Source organism: Lissotriton helveticus, chromosome 5_1, assembly GCF_964261635.1.
Source record: "Lissotriton helveticus chromosome 5_1, aLisHel1.1, whole genome shotgun sequence".
Classification (NCBI taxonomy): domain Eukaryota; kingdom Metazoa; phylum Chordata; class Amphibia; order Caudata; family Salamandridae; genus Lissotriton; species Lissotriton helveticus.
Genome location: NC_136065.1, coordinates 311,471,321 through 311,489,758, shown reverse-complemented (window position 1 = coordinate 311,489,758; position 18,438 = coordinate 311,471,321). Strand labels below are relative to the sequence as shown.

Sequence of the window (18,438 nt, the reverse complement as noted above, 5' to 3'; positions counted from 1 at the left end):
GTAATCGCTCCCAATTATCATCATTTACCTCATTGTTCCTTCTTTTCAAAATAGTTTTATAAAAGGAGCGTGCCTGGGTCACCTTTAAAGGGTCCCTGGGCTTACCTTAATGACCATGGCTCTATAGAATTCGACTGTTAGTGGATGCAGATGAGGCAGAAGCATGCAGGCATCAACGGGAGGTGCAGTTAGGTCTGGGTTTAGACTGGTCCAATGGAAGATGCTACATAGGGTATATTACACACAAAAAACAGAATGGAAAAAACTGATAATGATAGCGGTCTTATCAATCAATCAATCAATCAAGATTCATAAAGTGTGGCTAATCACCTGATAGGGTATCCAGGCGCTGGATATCTAGGGACTGTTTGGGGGGCAGGCTGATACCCTCATTCATATACTGTGGGATTGCCCACAAATCCAGATCTCCAAACATGTAGCCTTGAACCATCTACTTTTAGTGGCGCAAACCACTTCACAGTTCCCCCATAAGATAACAGTGGCCTTACAGACATGGTATTTCTTTTGTAGCGCCTGGAGAATAAACACAATTAATACATTCGAGGTCGTACTCTGGCCTCAAAAAATGGTTGCATTTTCTGGCGTTCTGTTTTGCATCATAGTCATAATCCTCCTGGTTTACTTACCTGTTAAAATGATAGATAGTACTCTTAGAAGTTAAAGCACCTGCTGGAAATGGACTTTATTTTAATTGTCCTGCTTTATCCAACTTTCTAACCCTATACATCTTCTAGATTAAGTCTTGACTGTCTGAGCTTCCCACCCTACACAATAAAATACCTAGAGGGGGTTATGTAGGTTATCCAACTGCTACCCACGTAAAACATTCGCCTGTAACTAAAGTCTCTCCAGTACCCCAAGAACAGGCCTCACATCCTGCTCTAGAAAATGAAGGGAAGCATTACTGACAACTGTCTTGTCTAACAACTCTACTGGGTGCAATTTGAAACGAGCTACGCTGGAATGTTCTGCATTCAAGATTAGCTCTAGGGAACCCTGCATGGAAAATGGGAAGCATAGGCGGCTTGGAAATATGGGAGGCTAGAAAGGTTGGAATACCTGTGACAATACCCGCTGCCTACTGTTTAAAAGCGATACCAGTATTTCCCAAACTGGGTAGCGACCCCACCGATTTTGTGTAGGTCGGGAAAACCAAGCAGTAAGTAAAGATGCCTTTGAAACACTGATAAATAATACAGGATAAATGCAGAGTTTAAAGAAAGAGGTCAAATAGGAGGCTATGTCTTTGGACACGTAAATTATTCTTCTAAAGTGTAATTTGTTTTACTTTTCTTTCTCGGACTGCAAACTGAAACAAGATTTTAAAGTGGATTACATAACAATTTTGCATGAGTATCAAAGAAAGGCTGTAGGGTATTTTTTTGCAACACGCAATAAAATGTAAATACCTGTAAATGTACTGTATACATTCAGCTGATCGGAAAGCAAACATTTAACCATTTTTTTTGTAATTCTGGGGTGTGCTGAAACCAGGCTGTAATAGTATATCAATAAATCAAGACACTTTACTTGGCGATGCACAAATGATAAATATTCACAAAAACCCAATTTGCACAATATCATTTGTGTGCTATATAGTTTTATCAGTAAAAGTGTTTGTCTGTGCACAGTTAGTGGCCGTCTGTAAATGACAACATGCTACCACATGATGCTTTAGTTATATTAAAGTAGGTGTGTTGCGAACATTTGTTGTTCTAAAAAGTGAGCCTTGGTTCTAAAAAGTTTGGGAACCAGTTTGCCGTACCTTCAAATTCTTATGGGTAAATTCAAACTACGTATCTAACAGCCAGAGGAGGTTATATAAAAAGGTGTGTGAAGAATGGTTTAGTTTTTAAAATGAAGCAATGAATGCGGTGTAAAGGGATGACCCAACCCAGTTCAGTAACCACAGTACAAAGCATAGAAAATTAAGGCACTGCAATGCATAATTATGCAGGAATGCTGCATAAAGGCAAAGTACTGAGAGACGAGGAGAATAAAACAACACTATGATTGGCAAATCGAACATTAGACAATGGACGTTGACAAAAGCCAATTATTCCGACTTTGTTTTGTACAGGTACATTTTTTTTATCTCGTTTCACTAGCATGAACATTCAGTGTGGACAGCAGTACTGCAAGCTTCTCTAACACAAAGAACAGATACAGCAAGGGTGGCGCCAACAGACGGATCAGTCCAAACTTCTCAAACGTACATTGTCATGCCAGCTTCCCTCCACAAGTAGGGTAGCCACTGTGTCATGGGTCCTGGTGCAAGAAAGAAAACTAGCACCCTGGCAGCTGTTTGAATTATAAATAGGACCCCCAGTTTTATGTATTTTTTTACACTTCCATCTGTATTTATCCATATTTCTTTTTTGCCCTTTTTATTTTTGTTACTGCTCTGTCAATCTGCCAACCTACTGAGTTGGCACTCATGATGGACAGTAGTAAGATTCATCCAAAAAAGACTTATTTATCATATGTATTAATAGTTTTGTTCTGTATTTATCTGTAAAAAAATAATCTGGATAATTGGGGAGCCCTAATTATAAAATACAGATATATGCAGGGTTCATTGACCCCTGGTCCCACTGCACCTATGGAAGCAACGCCCTCTGCCGTCCACCACACGTCGGCACATTAAAACAAATGCAACAGCACTGAAACATTCACTTGCCCGTAGCATCTTCTTCCCAATTGCCTCAGCCATGCTAAAGGAATGTTGTGGGGGGATGAGGCCTGTTCCTGGGGTTGTCACTGGTAACTGGGAAAGTACACGGTGTGGGTACCAAGGTTTACCATTGATCTCAGAAGGCCACAAATACCACTCCAGGTGGATAACCAAGTTATTGCCTTTAGGCATTCAATTCTCTGGGGGTACTATCACCGAGGAGGCTAGGCTTACTCCAGTGCCACAGGGTAGTAACTCATATACACCAAGACACAGTAAATAATACTCAAACTCAGTGTCCAACTGGTGTTACACCTCCAAAGAGGAAGAGGGCTCTTCTTAGGTAAGTGAAAGCATACTTAAGAATATCACACAGGAAGAAAACCAGAAGGTGCCATCACCTTCAGGAGTATTGACGCGGTAGGCACTATAACATGACCAATGCCCTGTGGTGAACTCTAAGGAATCTTCAGTTTTACTACTGGGTGAATAAATGAACTCTCAATCAACGGGCCAGAGGCGCCAGGTAAAAATCCAAAGTGCCAGCACGGCTGGAGTTTGGTTGATCCCTTGTTTCAGTAGTCTCTTTTTTTGGGGGGGTTCAACAATGGACAATTCAATAGGCTGAAGCTCCGGCTGCTGAGTTCCCATTTCAAAAATTCTAAAATTCCCTCCAAACAAACATTGACCACCTGAATAACAAGAGTCCCTCATGCCTCAGCAGATTTAGGCATGAAGCCTGAGCGTGCCAAGCGTCTTGATGCCATGTTCATTTCGTGATGGGCTCGCTGGAGCATGCACCATGAATGGTTGTGTAATACCCATGTTGGTCCAGGGTAGACATCACACAGTCTATGCCATGGCTAGCTTAATAACACCCATTCTTAGAGGCTGCCCCTGTATTACTCCTACATGGTCTCCAGGCAATATATTAGAGTTGATGCAAAACTGCACCACAAAAGGTAGCACTCTTTTCCTCTGGGCATCTATTTATGCATCATAGTTTTTGTGGTATAACCTGCAGGACGACACCACTCCAGACGGTATGTATTCACATGGACGACTGCACCTCTTCTGAAATTATCTTCTACACCCATGATTAGGTGCAGCTACTAGCGTGCAACACAGTCTGAGCAGCCTAGGCCCTGCAGCCACATCACCAAAACACTTCACAGATGGGCCCAGTGCAGTGCTTAATTTGGGCCGGTAGTTTCCGGTGCTCAGCACCGGAACTTCATTGGCAAATCTGACACTTATAACAGTCTGCACATGGTGGCGTCATTTGTAAAATGTAAAGATGAGCACAACGACAGTTGAATATTAATCCCATATACAATAAAAACATTGAATACCTGCAGACTAAGCCATTCTTAAAGTTTTGGGTGGTCTGGAATTGTCTGAATTGTCAGACTTGTAGGCGCATGATGGCAAGTAGTTGTGCTGGTACTTTTACATTGCCAACGTTGGCAGGGGCAGCGTGGTTTAAGTTGCAATGCCTCCTGAAGAGGGCTTGGCACTTATATTTGTACATATTAGGCACTGGCCCAGTGCATCACAGGGGTCCGGTCCATTCATCCACTAGCATCTAATGTTTAAAAGCTCTATCTCTCACTCTTTTTGCTTCACATTCAAGCACAAGCCACCATACCATGCAACAACAAAAAAAAGATTTTAAAAAAACACAACTCTGCTCCTTACGCATGCTATCATTATAGGATGCATGACAGACACTCTTCCATCTACCGCACACCCAGGGAGCAGCGCAACCTATCCCAATTGAGCTTCTGCGACGCATGAGGCGTATAAACAGCTACTTAATTTCTGCGACACAGATACGCAGTGGTGCTGGAACAATTTTCAGAGTGAGGATGCTGCCATAAATATTACATCACTGAACTCCTAGGGAGTGTGAAAAGGACAAGTGTCGCACACAGAACAAGTGTAGCAAATGAGCCATGCCTATTCAGCAAGAGAGCAGTAAGGGTGCAGTATGTAGCTGGTGGTGAATTGTGGAGCACACTTTTGCAAATATATCACAAAAGCATGGTATGGTAGCCAATTATCATTTGCTGACAGCATATTTTCATTGAAATGACCAATAACTTTGCAGAGGCATAATCACTTCTAAAACCATATACCGCACAAACAATACTGTTTGGAAATCAGGTTTCAGCAAATGTCATTTGGTCATCACCAAGTAAAGTGCCTTGATTTGAATTGATACTCTTAGAACCCATGTTTCCATCACACTTCAGAATTAAAATGCCCAATGCGTGCTTTCGTAATTGCTGACATATTTTGCAATGTTAGGTGTTATTGTGTGTTAGCTTTCCTTTTAACACCAGCAAAACTGCCACGTTGTTCACTTTACAAAATCGGCTCACTGCAATCAGAGAAACAAAAGAAAACACCAGTCTCCTTGTTAAAAGAATAATCCGCAATTTGTCAGAACAATCGGCTGATATTGGATCAGTCTTTGACCGCAGAGCAAATGTGACATGGTAAAACAACATTTAAATGCATGTTTATTGCTCATCCACCTTCTGACCGCATCGCGTTTATTCTGGGGGTGCTATATCTAGCGCATATGCAGAGGCGAGATCCCCAGTGCGGGGTGGTTTCAGGTGTATAATGGCTCCAGCTTCCCACGCGCCAGTCTCTCGCCCGCTCATTTCGACGCCCCCTCTCTGTACTGCTCGCGCCTACGCACGCTGTCAGTGTGTAAAAATAGATGACGGTCCCGCGGTACCAGTTATTACTGCCTGCAGGCTGCGCGGTGCTGAGCGCGTGGGGCCTGCAGCAGTGTGAGCACGTAAACGAGAGAAGGAAGGGGGCGGCGACGAGGCACGAAAGGTACACACAGTTCTGATGCAGTACCTGGTACACATCCGGAAAGCCCAAGATACGGGAAGGGGCTTTCCGGATATGTACAGGTACTGCATCAGAACTGTGTGTACCTGCTGTGACTCGTCAACTCCCTCTTTTCTCGTTTAACGTGCGCACACTGCTGCAGGCCCCACGCGCTCTGCACCGCGCAGCCTGCAGGCAATAATAACTGGTCCATCAGCGTCATCTGTTTTTATACACATACAGTGATCCGCGGACTGGTAGGAAGCCAGGTGCTTGGATACCTCCCAAAGTTAGTACACACACACAAGCCAGGAGCGCCTTGTGTAGACTCGTGGAATGTATGGGGCACGGTCAACCGAATAACCTCCTAGAACCTGGGCTAAATAATATGTGCCATTATAGGGTTTCCTGAGAGCTGAATAGAGACTTATAGCACTAGTGTTTCACAATAATGCACGCCATTATTGGTAAATTGCAATTAATTCCTTTGCAACAATTTTTAGTTTCAGTAACCAGTCCTTGGTATACACTATAAACACAGGTACAGAGTTATATAATGAAAAGACAGATGGTGGCCTACTATGAACGTGGTTTATTTTAAAATTACATTATATTTTAGAATACACATATATACACAAAGATGTTTTCAAAAGTGAATTTACTGTCTTGTACCGCATATAGGGGTGGGCGGAATTTGCGGAATTGCGTTACGCAAATCTCCACGAAACGGTAAAAAATCTCCGCGAACACGTGGAATTGCTTGTTCGCAATGCTTTTTTCCTGTTCGCAATCGTTGTTTGCGTGCTAGGGGGGGGAAATATCTCGTGAACACGCACTTTGAGAATGCGAACAAGCAAAAAAAAAATCGCGAAGTTACGGAACGCAGAATTTTGGGCAATTTCGCGTTCTCCGTGGAACACAAAATTACCCAAATTCCACGAGCGGAACGGGATTTACTGCCCAGGCCTAATTTATATAGCTCTTTCTACCCCTGGGGTGCTGAAGCGATTGCCTATGTGGTTAGCACAATACACTGTATAGGGTGTGCTGTTGGAAGTGTGTTCTCTGTATTAATCCTGTGTGGGAAGTATTTCTGAGACGTACCAGTGACACAATCCTTTAAAGCATTACGTGGGGTGTGCACACATAGTTCAATGTCCATTAATACGCCCGAGGTAGTTCATAAGACAAAATACAGTCCATAGGCCAATCCTATTTATAGGCCACATTGCTTTGTGCTAAATTGAAATTCATTCAAACTTTTTTCACTTGATTTCTAAAGTGAACTCCGAAGAGGAGGAGATTAGAGAGCCCGGAAGTCATAGTTTCAGAGAGCCTGGTGTACACATACAGATGTGTGGGTTGAAACACACAAAGATCAGGGGAGCCTCTACATACATATTTGAAGTATCGAGTACACAAAGGTAGATCTGAGAGTCTCGTAGCGCAGATCTGGCGAGCCCGATAAAAACATTTATTTGGTTCACCAGATACTTCGAGTTATGGCCCACCTTGCAAATTAAGAGATTCAGCTGCCCTTGTACCAACAGAAAATCATCACATAAGGCACTCGATGAGGTTGCCAAACGGCGGCCCAGCGACCCTCGGACACACAGTAACCTAATATCCTTGGGACACAAACAGTGATCTTGGTCACCTAAGTCACCACAAAAATCTACGGAACCTGGTATAAGGCACAAGACGGAGCAACACACAGCTGTCCAGAGAGGCTTGAACAAATTCAGTGATCCAAAGATCCAGAAATACGTATACTGATTCAGAGAACCTGGGATATATACAATAATCCGAATGACATTCAATACACTAAAGTAAGAAATTTGATTAGTACTTGGGATGGATGACTGCCTAATCACAACCCTTGTCATCGTAAACCCTTCAAGTTGCTAAATTAACCTGAGCTCAACCCCCTGGTAGCCATGGCACAGAGCAAACAAGTTTAACTTTGGGCAATGTGAAGAGTAGAAATACCATCTTGAAGCACTCAGCAGCTCGAGTACTGTACAATAGTCAGTTGTTATAAATCAGTCTTTTCTTTATTCTGCTTCAAATAGAAAGCTTCAATATTTTGGAGTACCAAAACCGTATTAAAATCAAAATGGAAAATAGTAATCTCTAAACGAATTGGAAAAATAGAGTAAAGTTTAATAAACCAAATGAATAAAAAATTGAAAAAACCTAACAATTGAATTTTTAAAGTTTTAAGTGGGAATAGAATCAAGAAGCAAAATTGCAATTTTACTCTGTTACTTTAGTCCTTTAAGTTCCAATCCACCACAGAAATGCACTTCTAAAGCCCTCCTCCACCTCCACGACCTCAGGGGAGGGACTTAAAGACTCACAGGGTGTTAGTCAAGGGCCAAAAGCGGGGTCAGTCCAAGTCCAGTTGCCACTGGACTGCTGCAGGGAAGGCCTCTTGTATCCCTGCAGCTTGAACAGGCCAGCCTTCTGAACCTTGGAGTTCACGTCTTTGACCTGGGTACAAGAAGGAGCAGGCTCAGTCCTTCGGGGCTCTGCTCAGGTCACATCACAGACAGCAGGAGTAACACTTCTCCTTCTTCCTCAGGTCCAAGAGTGTTCTGGGTGGATGTCAGGAGGTGCTACATGTATGCCCCCCACTAGCTGGTGGGTGGGAAAGGCTCATGAACACATCCTAAACAATGGAGTAAAGGTTCCCAGGGTCAACCCTACCTACTTTGGGCATTTTCAAGATGGCAAAAGTCTTCGTCCATATTAAACCAGGGCTTTGGGTGTGTGGGTAGTATACTATTGTGATCCCAGTGTCCTTGCATATCTAACACCAAACTCCAGTTTGAAGCAGCCACTGTACCATCAATTAACACAGAGAAAGAAGTTTGGTAGAACAAAAGTAAGGTTTTCTGGCAACCAGACAGTGAACCAGACAAAATGTTTTGCGGCACCCTGTTCTCTCTCTTTCAGGTGCACCCCGTGTTATATGTAAATCCATCAGATCTATCAAGCAGGATTTGAGACTCTAATGTAAAAAAGTGGCTTACAGCTACCACCCTTCTACTAAGTTCAAAGGAACTATCCCTGGCCATTCAGGTCGACCTGTAGCTCCTGAGAAAAAAAACTTTACACCCCATTTGCACCTTTTTGAATGTTAATTACCGTCTCTGAATAGTTGGAGAGCAAATGTAAAGTAGGCCTCACAAACTTTAGTCAGGGGAAAGGTAACTATCTCAAAAGTTACTATTCCTCGATGTTTATTAAAAATCCAATTTCACCATTGAATTTAATGTTTGATAACTACTAAAATAGTTGTTTAATTATTTTTCTTGTATGTCCTATTTCCAAGATACAGTATTGGGGTTTTAATCTGTACTCTGATTTCTACATAGGAAAGCTAGGCCTGCCACAGTGAAAAATAGCTTTTGGGTGCTAGTCATTGTAAGGACATGTTAACATTACATTTCTAAATGTCCTGCTTTTAAAATCCATGCACTCTACCTTCTGGACTTTAATTCCTAAATGGGGGCGATTAATAATTTTTAAAAGGATGGTTTTGATCTGTCGAAAGGATTTATTTTGACGGTATAAATGCACATTAGGTGCTACCGTTCGCTCTGACATTTAGCTTACAGGCCTTGGGTACATTATGTACCATGTACTAGTGATTATAGGCAAGTTAAATATACCCGTTAGGAATGTACCTTCAACCATCTACAAAGAGTGAGCACAAGCACTTTACCTCAGGTTGGGGTTAAAGTGCACAGAGTTCTAACACCAGCAACAATATAGGGTCCAGCAAAAGGCAACAAATACAGGATGAGCATGAGAGAAGTGGATTTCCTACAACTATGATCCATTGAGCTTGGGACACACACCATCATGTGAAATGCCAGATGCGGATGAGGCATTGTGCCATTTCTAGATTGAAACATCCAGACTGCATATTACAAGGAGAGCCAGCATACACACAGTAAGTAGTGCATGTGGTTGCAGTGTGAACCAGAAACCGCCTGCCTTTTACCCCTCTGTGAGGGCGTGGAGTCACATGGGCTACTGACCTCAAAGTGCATGCTATTGTAATGTGCCCTTTCAGAAAAAGATCTAACCCAACAGAGGCAAAGAGAAAGATACCATACAGGTGGCGTACTGTGCTACATGCAAGGCCTTTTCTTGGAGTGCTGGGGTAGTCAACAGATACTGTTCTGTTATTTCCTGGCAGGTACTGCCACTTATCACTGATTTCCAAGGGCGTCCAATGCCAATACACTTCAACTGGATAACCAAGTTACTCCCGGTCAGCAGTAGACCCCGACCCCCAAGGGTAGCGAGGTACGTAGTTCTGGATTACTCAAGGAGGTGGTAAAGATTGGAATCCTAATGCTGCAAGGCATAGCAAATAATGTCCAGCTAGAGCTATATCTAAAAAACAGAACAGGACTTTTATGTATGCGCACGTAAAAAGAGCAGCTAAGAATAGACTACTTAATATCATGGAATGGGTGGAGAAGACCTAGCCATAATTGAAGAGTTCCCCTATGTAGGCAGTACTATTAGACATGGAGGGGCAAGCAGTGACATCAAGGGCAGAATGAACAAGGCCAGGAATGCCTATAGGATTCAAAACAATATGTGGGGGTCATCTCAGTACAGCACCAAGACCAAGCCCAGGCTTTAACAGAGCTGCATTCTGTTCACACTTGTGCATGGATCAGAATGCTGGCGATGACAAAAAGGAACCTCACGAAACTGCCAGCTTTCCACGCCCATTACCCGGAAAGAATTCTGCTAATTTTCAGATGAAAGCAAGAGAGCATGGACACCATCATTATGAAGAAAATATGGAGATGGATAAGGCATACCATCAGAAAAGAACAAGACTCCATCACAAGAACAGCTCTCCAATGGACCACAGAAGCCAAACAGAAGAGAGGCAGGCCAAATCACACCTGGAGGAGAACTGTAGTAACAGAAATGAGACCCTGAAACACAGCTGGAGCGACATAACTGAAAGTCCTTTGTCGCTGCCCTACATGTCAGTCGACATAACAGGCAGTAAGCAGTATTCTATATCATGGTCTCGATAGTTAATGTCATCTTATAGAGCTGCACTCAGGTCAACTATGGGAATTTCAGAACCTATTGGAGCTTCTACTCCAGTGTTTGCAAGCAAGGGCACTGGGGCTTCGTAATACAGGGTTTACAAAGGTACGCAAGGGATTTCGACAATGATAAATATGAGGCTTCTGCTTTAGTTTTTACACAGATGGGTGTTGGGCTTATTACAACAGTGTTTACATGGATGGGCAAGGTGCTCCTACAACGAAAGGCATGAAGCTTGTAATATAGCTTTTACAAGAATGTACAATCAATGTGACGTGACTGTGGGTCAAGACATTAAGAATGCAATGTAGCAACTTTACAATAATACATCTGACACTATAGCTCCTTGGGGTTCAGGTATGTGCAAGTTGGGAGTTTCCAAGACGGCTGCAAAACTTTTTCAGGGTCCCAAAATCTCCACTTCAATAGCCACCCGGAACAGAGCTTAGTGCAAAGTTCTTGAAGGGGGTGGAAGAGGCTCTTGGGGAAAGACTTCAGGCTTCAGTTAATTGGTGTTGGACCTGGCCCTTTTGGCAAGTTCACCCCGAGACTTTTTGCTTTTTCCTAGCCTGTTTCTGGAACCTGGGTTGGTGATTTTAGGCCTCAGCTCACTTTTTCACTGTGGTACAGTGTAGAGTGCGTGTGCTCTCTGTGTATGTGTGGTGAGTGACCTGCCCTCCCATAGGAATGAATGGGGAATATGTATGCCCATGGTAGTTCCTGATGTGTGGGGAGTGCAGGGTCGAGTTTGATATGTACAAACTCGGGAGAATGAATGCTGCAGAATGGTGTATGCGGCATGGTTGTGTCTAGTCTAGAAGTGCCACTTTTAGAAGTGGGCATATTTGTGCAGTGAGACTGCTGGCACTTGATTGGCTGGTGAGCCTGGCCCAGGAGTGCCTGGGCCTGCTTGTGGATTGACTGTCTGGTCTGAGTGTGACAGGGGCTGCAGAGCCCCCAGATGGTTGTCTGAGTCAGCCCGTGGATGAAAGGCAGCATCTGCTGCCAGGGAAGTGGGAGGAGATTAGCACCTGATAGTGAAGGGCTGTGCCTGCCTGCCACAATGCTGGCTCCACCCTCCCGCTGGGCGACTGTCACCTCTGTCCCTGATACTGAAGGGACTTCCCTCTAAACCAGTCTAGCTGGTTCTCACACTGAGACTTCAAAGACTTCAAAGACATTTCTGTGTATAAGAAGGGGCTGTGTCCCCTTCCAAAATGTTCTTGTTTCTGACTTGAATCTGCCAGGGGCGTGCTGCTGCTTGGGCTCAGGGAATCCCTGAGCCCTGCCCAGCCCCTGGACTCCTGATGGATTTGCCCTGGGATCCTTTGGACCTTCTTATCCCCCCAGGACTTTGCTGCATCTCCTGACAGACTTTACTGGACTTTTGGATGCCCTTATAGCGCTGGGGGCGCTGTTGTTTGATTCTTAGCGCTGATAGCGCTTTATTTTTGATCCTGGGCTTGAGGGCGCGTGTTCTTGTCCCTTTAGCGCTTTGGAGCGCTTTATCCTGCCCAAGCGCTTAGTAGCACTTGGATAATGATTGCCCGCCTGCCTGCCTAAAGCGGGGCCGCTGCGCTGCCCGCAGCGACCCGGAAGTGGTTGGCCGGCCAATTGGAGCTCGGCCGGCCGGAAGTCCCGCCCCTGAGGCCGCAGCACGAGGGAAGAAGGCGCCCGAGAGATGGCGGCCGGTGCCGCCGGTGCAGGGCTCCCATTGCTGTGGGAGAGCACCGTAGGCACTAGCCAGCCGTGAGGAGAGAGCGGAGGGGGTGCGGGGCACATAGTCGGTGCCCGCCCCCACCCCCAGTGAAGCCGCCGCGGAGAGAAGAGAGCCCGGTCTGGCTGGTGGAGCCTGTGCGGCCGAGAGAAGGAGTGTGGCCGGCTGCTGGGGGCTCCCGTGTGCAGAGGGAGCCCCGAGTGAGGAAGCTGAGCGGCCGAGAGAGGAGACGCGCTGCTCCCCCCGCCAGAAGAAGCCCCAGTGAAGATGCCTCTTCACAGCAGGTATCCGGTGAGTGCGGGCGTCTCGGGCGGGAGGTCTCCAATGGAAATGTAGAGCGGCCCCGTCTGGCAGCGGGCCGCTTCCCGGTGTAGGGGCGCATTTTCGCAATTTAGAGCCCAGAGAGGCTCATGGGCATAGTTGGAGCAGCAGGGCGGCCCCGGTTGGCAGCGGGTCGCCCCAACGTGAAGTAGAGCCCAGAGAGGCTCTGAGGGGGCATGTCTTGAGCGCCCATGAGGGGCTCAGGACCCAGATTGTGTTTAGAGCCACGGAGGCTCTAGGGGGCAGTTGGAATTACGAGCCCAGCGAGGCTCGAGGGGCCATTGGCTGCAGTGCCTGTGTGGCTCCACCATTGGTGGCGCAATTCGCCAGAGGGGCTGCTGAAGGCCCTGCCACAGTTTTTCATGATTCTCCAGCTGCCCAGCACTTAGTGGGCAGCTGCACCGTTTAGGCGCAATTTCAGGAGAGAGTCCCTGTGTGGGACAGAGAGGGCACAGTGGTGCCAGGCCTTCACAGCTGCGCAGCACTTAGTGCCAGCTGCTACGTTTAGGCTTTCTTTTCTTGAGACTGGTGCTGCATGGCAGCGCGCCCTGACATTGAGACTCAGGGCGTCCTAGCCCCAACAAGGCCAGTTGGCCTAGGGACTGCCACAGGTGGTGGCTTATGTAGGTTTTGCGCAATTGTATGGTTATTGCACCTCTGAATGTGATTTCTTACATCATGTGTTATTTCTGCACCTCTGAATGTTTTTAGACATCATGTGACTTTTGCGCTACTGCATTGTTCTGGTACCTCTGAATGTATTTTTATTGCATCATGTGCTTTATTCTTAACACCGCTGAATGTGTAGGTTTATGCATCATGTGTTTCCCTTTACTACTCCTCTGAATGTATATTTATGCATCATGGGTAATGTGTTCTTTCTTAGACCCCTAAATGCTGTGTGATACTTAGGTGGTTGTTCTTTTTAGTACAGGTGGTCCTAGTGAGGTCCTGGTCCCCCTGCGTGACATTCTCCTAAGGTGTTTAGGGTTGCGTAGGTGGTACTTACCTGTCCCCAGTAGTTACTGGATGTGATTTACAACTGTTATATTTTTCTGCTATACTTATTCTAAGTTCTATAAGTGCTATTTCTATTTCTAAAAGTGCTGATTATGACAGTGGCCCATGTGGCCCTGTCCTGTGTAAATAATCCCATGTGAATATTGCCCGTGCCAGTTGGCACAATGTATATGTGTGATTCTATCTGATATGTTTTGACAATACAAAAGTTATTTTAATATAACCTTGTGTGGAGTTCCTTTTGTGGTGTGCCTAGGATGTTGTTGCTGTTGTGTGCTGGCGCAAATGCTTTACACATTGCCTCCGAGTTTAGCCTCACTGCTCGTGCCAAGCTACCAAGGGGGTGAGCAGGGGTTATCTTGGCGTGTGACTTCCTTGCCCTGACTAGAATGGTGGTTTCTGCCTGGCTTTGGCGTCAGCCTTAGCCTACCAGAAATAGCCAGTTCTAACAATTGGACACTGGGTACCAGTGTCTATAGTTAAATATCAAATTAAGGGTATAGCTATATTATCTGGGTCACTGTCACCAAGCACCTAAGATGTTTTTAAAGCTATTTTAAAGTCTGTGTCACAGAACCACACTAAGGCAGCACCTACTGCACAATCACCATTGGGTGTCATCTATATATATAAAAACGAATGTATGTCTGTCTGTTTGTCCTTTATGCATTACTACACCATTCATCCGATCGCCATGAAACTTTGGGAAGTTGTTGAGTACACTCCCGCGAAGGTTTCTGGCATAACATTTTTTTAAATATCGGCCCCCAGGGCCCTCATAATCTTTCGAATACTGATGTACGCACAAGACGGAAAAACAAAAAATTGTGTATCCACAAGCACTCGAATAAATAAATAGAATTAAAACACCATTCATCCGATCGCCAGGAAACTTTGGGAAGTTCTTGAGTACACTCCCGCGAAGGTTTCTGGCATAATTTTATTTTTTTAATATCGGCCCTCCAGGGCCCTCATAATCTTTCGAATACTGGTGTACGCACCAGACGGAAAAACAAAAAATCGTGTATCCACAAGCACTCGAATAAATAAATAGAATTAAAACGACATTTTGAAATGTTTTCCATATTAAAATGAATATGTTTCAATAAAAATGACACAATGTAAATTGAATGTTATCATAACGAGTTTCCTTGAATTTCCTTTCTTCGGAGATCGCAGCCATGTGCGACGGGTAAGCTAGTAGTTCATAAATAGACAATCATTGTCACAATTGCCTAATTGGGGTTGGGGGGTAACAACTGGCTTGATACCACACACTGGAACCCAAGGCTTCACCACTCCCAAGCGTGAACTGAACTTTTGGGTAAGGGACCAAGTAAGAGTTTGGAGTACTTTCACTCCCGAACCAGAACATCTAGAAATATGATCCAACTAGGTCTGGAATCAGAGTGACAACCTCCAATTAAGGAGACCATATGCCATGCAGGGGGCACAGAGTGGGAAGGGGCAAATAAGGGAATCCTACTAAAGGGTGGGCCAGGGAGGGTAGAGGAACATCACAAATGAAAGAATGTATTTTCAACCACCAAGATGATGCTCGTCTGCCGCTTTTTCATCTAAGCTAGCTGGGCTGCAGGAATCAGCAATACACACAAAGCGGACCCATTTTTTAGGTCGAATTCTACCAGGTAGTGACGCTGTCTGTTTTGCTAAAGACATCTTGGGGCCATTCAGGAAGCAGCCCTGGTGATGCATTCCACCCGCTTCTAAGCACTGGTTTTGTGGTTTGTAACTCACATTTTCTGGCTTTCATTCTGCTGGCTTTATTTGTTTTAGGCTGCCCAGCATAAGTTTGTCCTTTCCAAGGAGCAATGCCTTTTAAAGCTATCTCCTCTTGTATTCTTCCACAAGTGTTCCTTTATGTAAACAGGCCTGTAAATCTTGTTCTTATCTTGTCATTCAAAGAAAGAGGTCAAATGTCAGACTCTGTCTTCCATGGGAACTTGGTGTTTACTTTTCTTTCTCAAACTTTAAAGTGAAAGGATTTATGTGAAAGTCTTACTGGATACTGGGGTTAGGAAAGGTTTTTCTTCAAGCACACAACAACATTCAAAGGAACTGTGCAAGTTTTCAAATAATATCAGAATTAGGAAAGCACAAATGAAGCACGTTTTTGTTAATTCTGAAGTGTGCTGGAACACAAATACTTTAATATAATCAAAACAAATCAATACACTAGTGATGCCATTTTCACACATTATCTATGGTTTGTGCTCTGTATAGTTTTATTAGTAAAACTGTATGTGTAAATGTAATAGTCATTTAAATTGAAAATGTGTTGTCTGTAATGACAGTGTGCTATCACACCATGCATACTCCACTTTACCCCACAACTCTACACCACTCTATGCCACTGCACTCTACCCTGAACCACTCCACTATACTCTGCAGCACTGCACTCTACTCCACACCTCTCTACCCTATGGCAATTCACTATACGCCACTGCACTCTTTGCCACTGCACTGTACACCACTCCAGTTTAGGCCACTGCACTCAGCACAACTCCACTCTGTAACACTGCACTCTATGCCAATGCACTGTTTACCACTTTACTCTATGCCATTACACTATGCCACTGCACTCTACCCTGTACCACTCCACTCTACACCACTTCACTCTACTCTGAAACAATCTACTCTACGCCACTCTACTCTAAACCACTGTTCTCTACGCCACTACATTCTACTACATTACAATCTATGCCACTGCACTCTACTCTGCACCACAGTACTCTCAGCCAATGCACTCTCCACCACTGCACTCTAAGACACTCTACTCTGCAACACTGCACTCTCCGCAACTGAACTCTACTCTGCACTATGCCACTGCACTCTACTAGGCACCACTCTAATCTACGCCACTGCACTCTACGATGCTGCACTCTACGCCACTATACTCTGCAACACTCTACACCAATGCAATCTACGCTACTCCACTGCACACCACTATACGCGACTCCACTCTATACCACTCCAATACACAACACTTTATGACACTCCACTCCACTCCACTAACTTATTGCCATGCTGAACAGCAGCTACGCTGGTGTATAACAAGGCTAAACACACTCTGAAATCCAATTACTCTTGTATAGGCGAGCCCTATTGGCTTTGGCAAAGCGTGTCTCTTTTTCCACTCATCGAAGCAGCAACAAGGGTCTGCAGGAATCCAGGCTAGGCCTCAGACTAGGAGAGAACCACCAACAGCAAAAGTTATACCTCTGGCATTCCATCTGCTCTGAGACTTTCATGTTCACATGGTCTACACTTTGCTGGGCTGTGACTGCCAGTATTTATAGTGCTTAGACAATCAAAGTATTGCTTCTTTTACATCTGGCTTTCCTCCCACTCAGACATAAATGCATCTTCTTCCTTTGCAGCTTCTGGAACAATGAGTCACCTCTCAGACCACTTTTAACCGGTCAAGCCCATTTTGTTGATCCGAGCCGGAAAGCCTCCATCGTTGCTAGGCAACAACCAGCTACACAGGAAGGCTCACTGTAGCAGGGGGACTTTCACTGAACAAAGGAAATGAGATGCCAACCACCCCCAAACACACCGACCCCCATCAAAAGGGTGAGACTGAAATATTTTAGGGGGTGGGGTCCTGAACACGGACACGCTCAGGCCATCATGCAACCCACAACAAAGGAAAACCACAGTATTTTGCGGCAAGGCACGTGGTGTTCAAAAGGGCCACTCTCGTTCACCCATTTACAGTGCAAATACGTCTACACGTACCACATACACCAATCACAGACGAGGATAGACACAGAACCCATAGACTGAACAGACCTCCAGACCAGCCAACTCACACAATACCAGTTGTATGACAGAAGCATGCGTAGCTAACCCACATGTGCCTCAACAACGCTGCCCCAACAACAAATGCGTCTTAACAACACATTCCTTTACAATGCATGCCTTTACCATGCAACGTCATGATACAGGCATGATTGGTAAAGGGATATGCATGGTAAAGATCACACCACAGCCCTCCCCGCCCCGAGCCCTAAAACCTGGGCCTATGTACTAAAAACTACCCCGACCCCAGACCCGCCCTAAAGCCCTAAAAACTGTCCCTCCCAAACCCTGAGCCCTAAACTAAAACTTGCCCGACGCCCTAAAACTTTGCTAGCACTACAAACTATCCCTTCAACCCTGCCCCACCCTGAGCTCTAAATCTCAGCCCCCACGTCCTAAAAACGACCCTGATCCCAGCCCCCCGGCCTGAACCCTAAAAACTGACCCCACCCCCGAAAACTAACTTGAACCCTAATAGCCATCCCCCTGCCCTAAAAATTACCCTGACTCTCCCTGAACCCTAAAAACTACCCCGCCCCTAAAAACTAAACCACCCCTGGCCCCAGCCCCACTTACAAGACCGCTTCCCGGAGCTTCCTCTCCCAATCCTTCCTCTCCCTGTGCCCGCCCATCTAGACCTCACACTGCCTTAACCAAGAATATGCGTGGTTAAGGTTATGGCATATGCATGGTTAAGGCAAGCATGGTACTGCTTGCAGGGAAATGGCACGCGTGGCTCAGCCCACGTTGTAAAGACCATTTCCCACTGTGACACAATATGGGCTCCCTTCACATGGTCACCCAGTGAGAAGCTGATCTGACATGGTGGCAGGAAAAACGAGCTAGAAACCATTGCAGAAAGTGGATTTCCAACTCGTTTCTTTATGCTTTTAAAAGCAGACATCCATTATGAGGTGTG

The 18,438-nt window shown here is 45.2% G+C and overlaps 1 protein-coding gene across 4 annotated transcripts in view; it reads right to left on the bottom strand.

Annotated features, from left to right (window-relative positions):
- KLHL17 (kelch like family member 17) overlaps positions 1-18,438 on the bottom strand; it is a 245,265-nt gene that overhangs the window by 144,918 nt on the left and 81,909 nt on the right. For 2 of the 4 annotated variants that reach the window (XM_078642348.1, XM_078642347.1), the window contains one exon: positions 106-223. The exons of the other annotated variants lie outside the window; for them this stretch is intronic. In XM_078642348.1, the coding sequence (XP_078498474.1) occupies positions 106-165 (60 nt within the window). In that variant the 5' untranslated portion in view covers positions 166-223. The remainder of the gene's footprint in view (positions 1-105; positions 224-18,438) is intronic. 4 annotated transcript variants of the gene reach the window in all.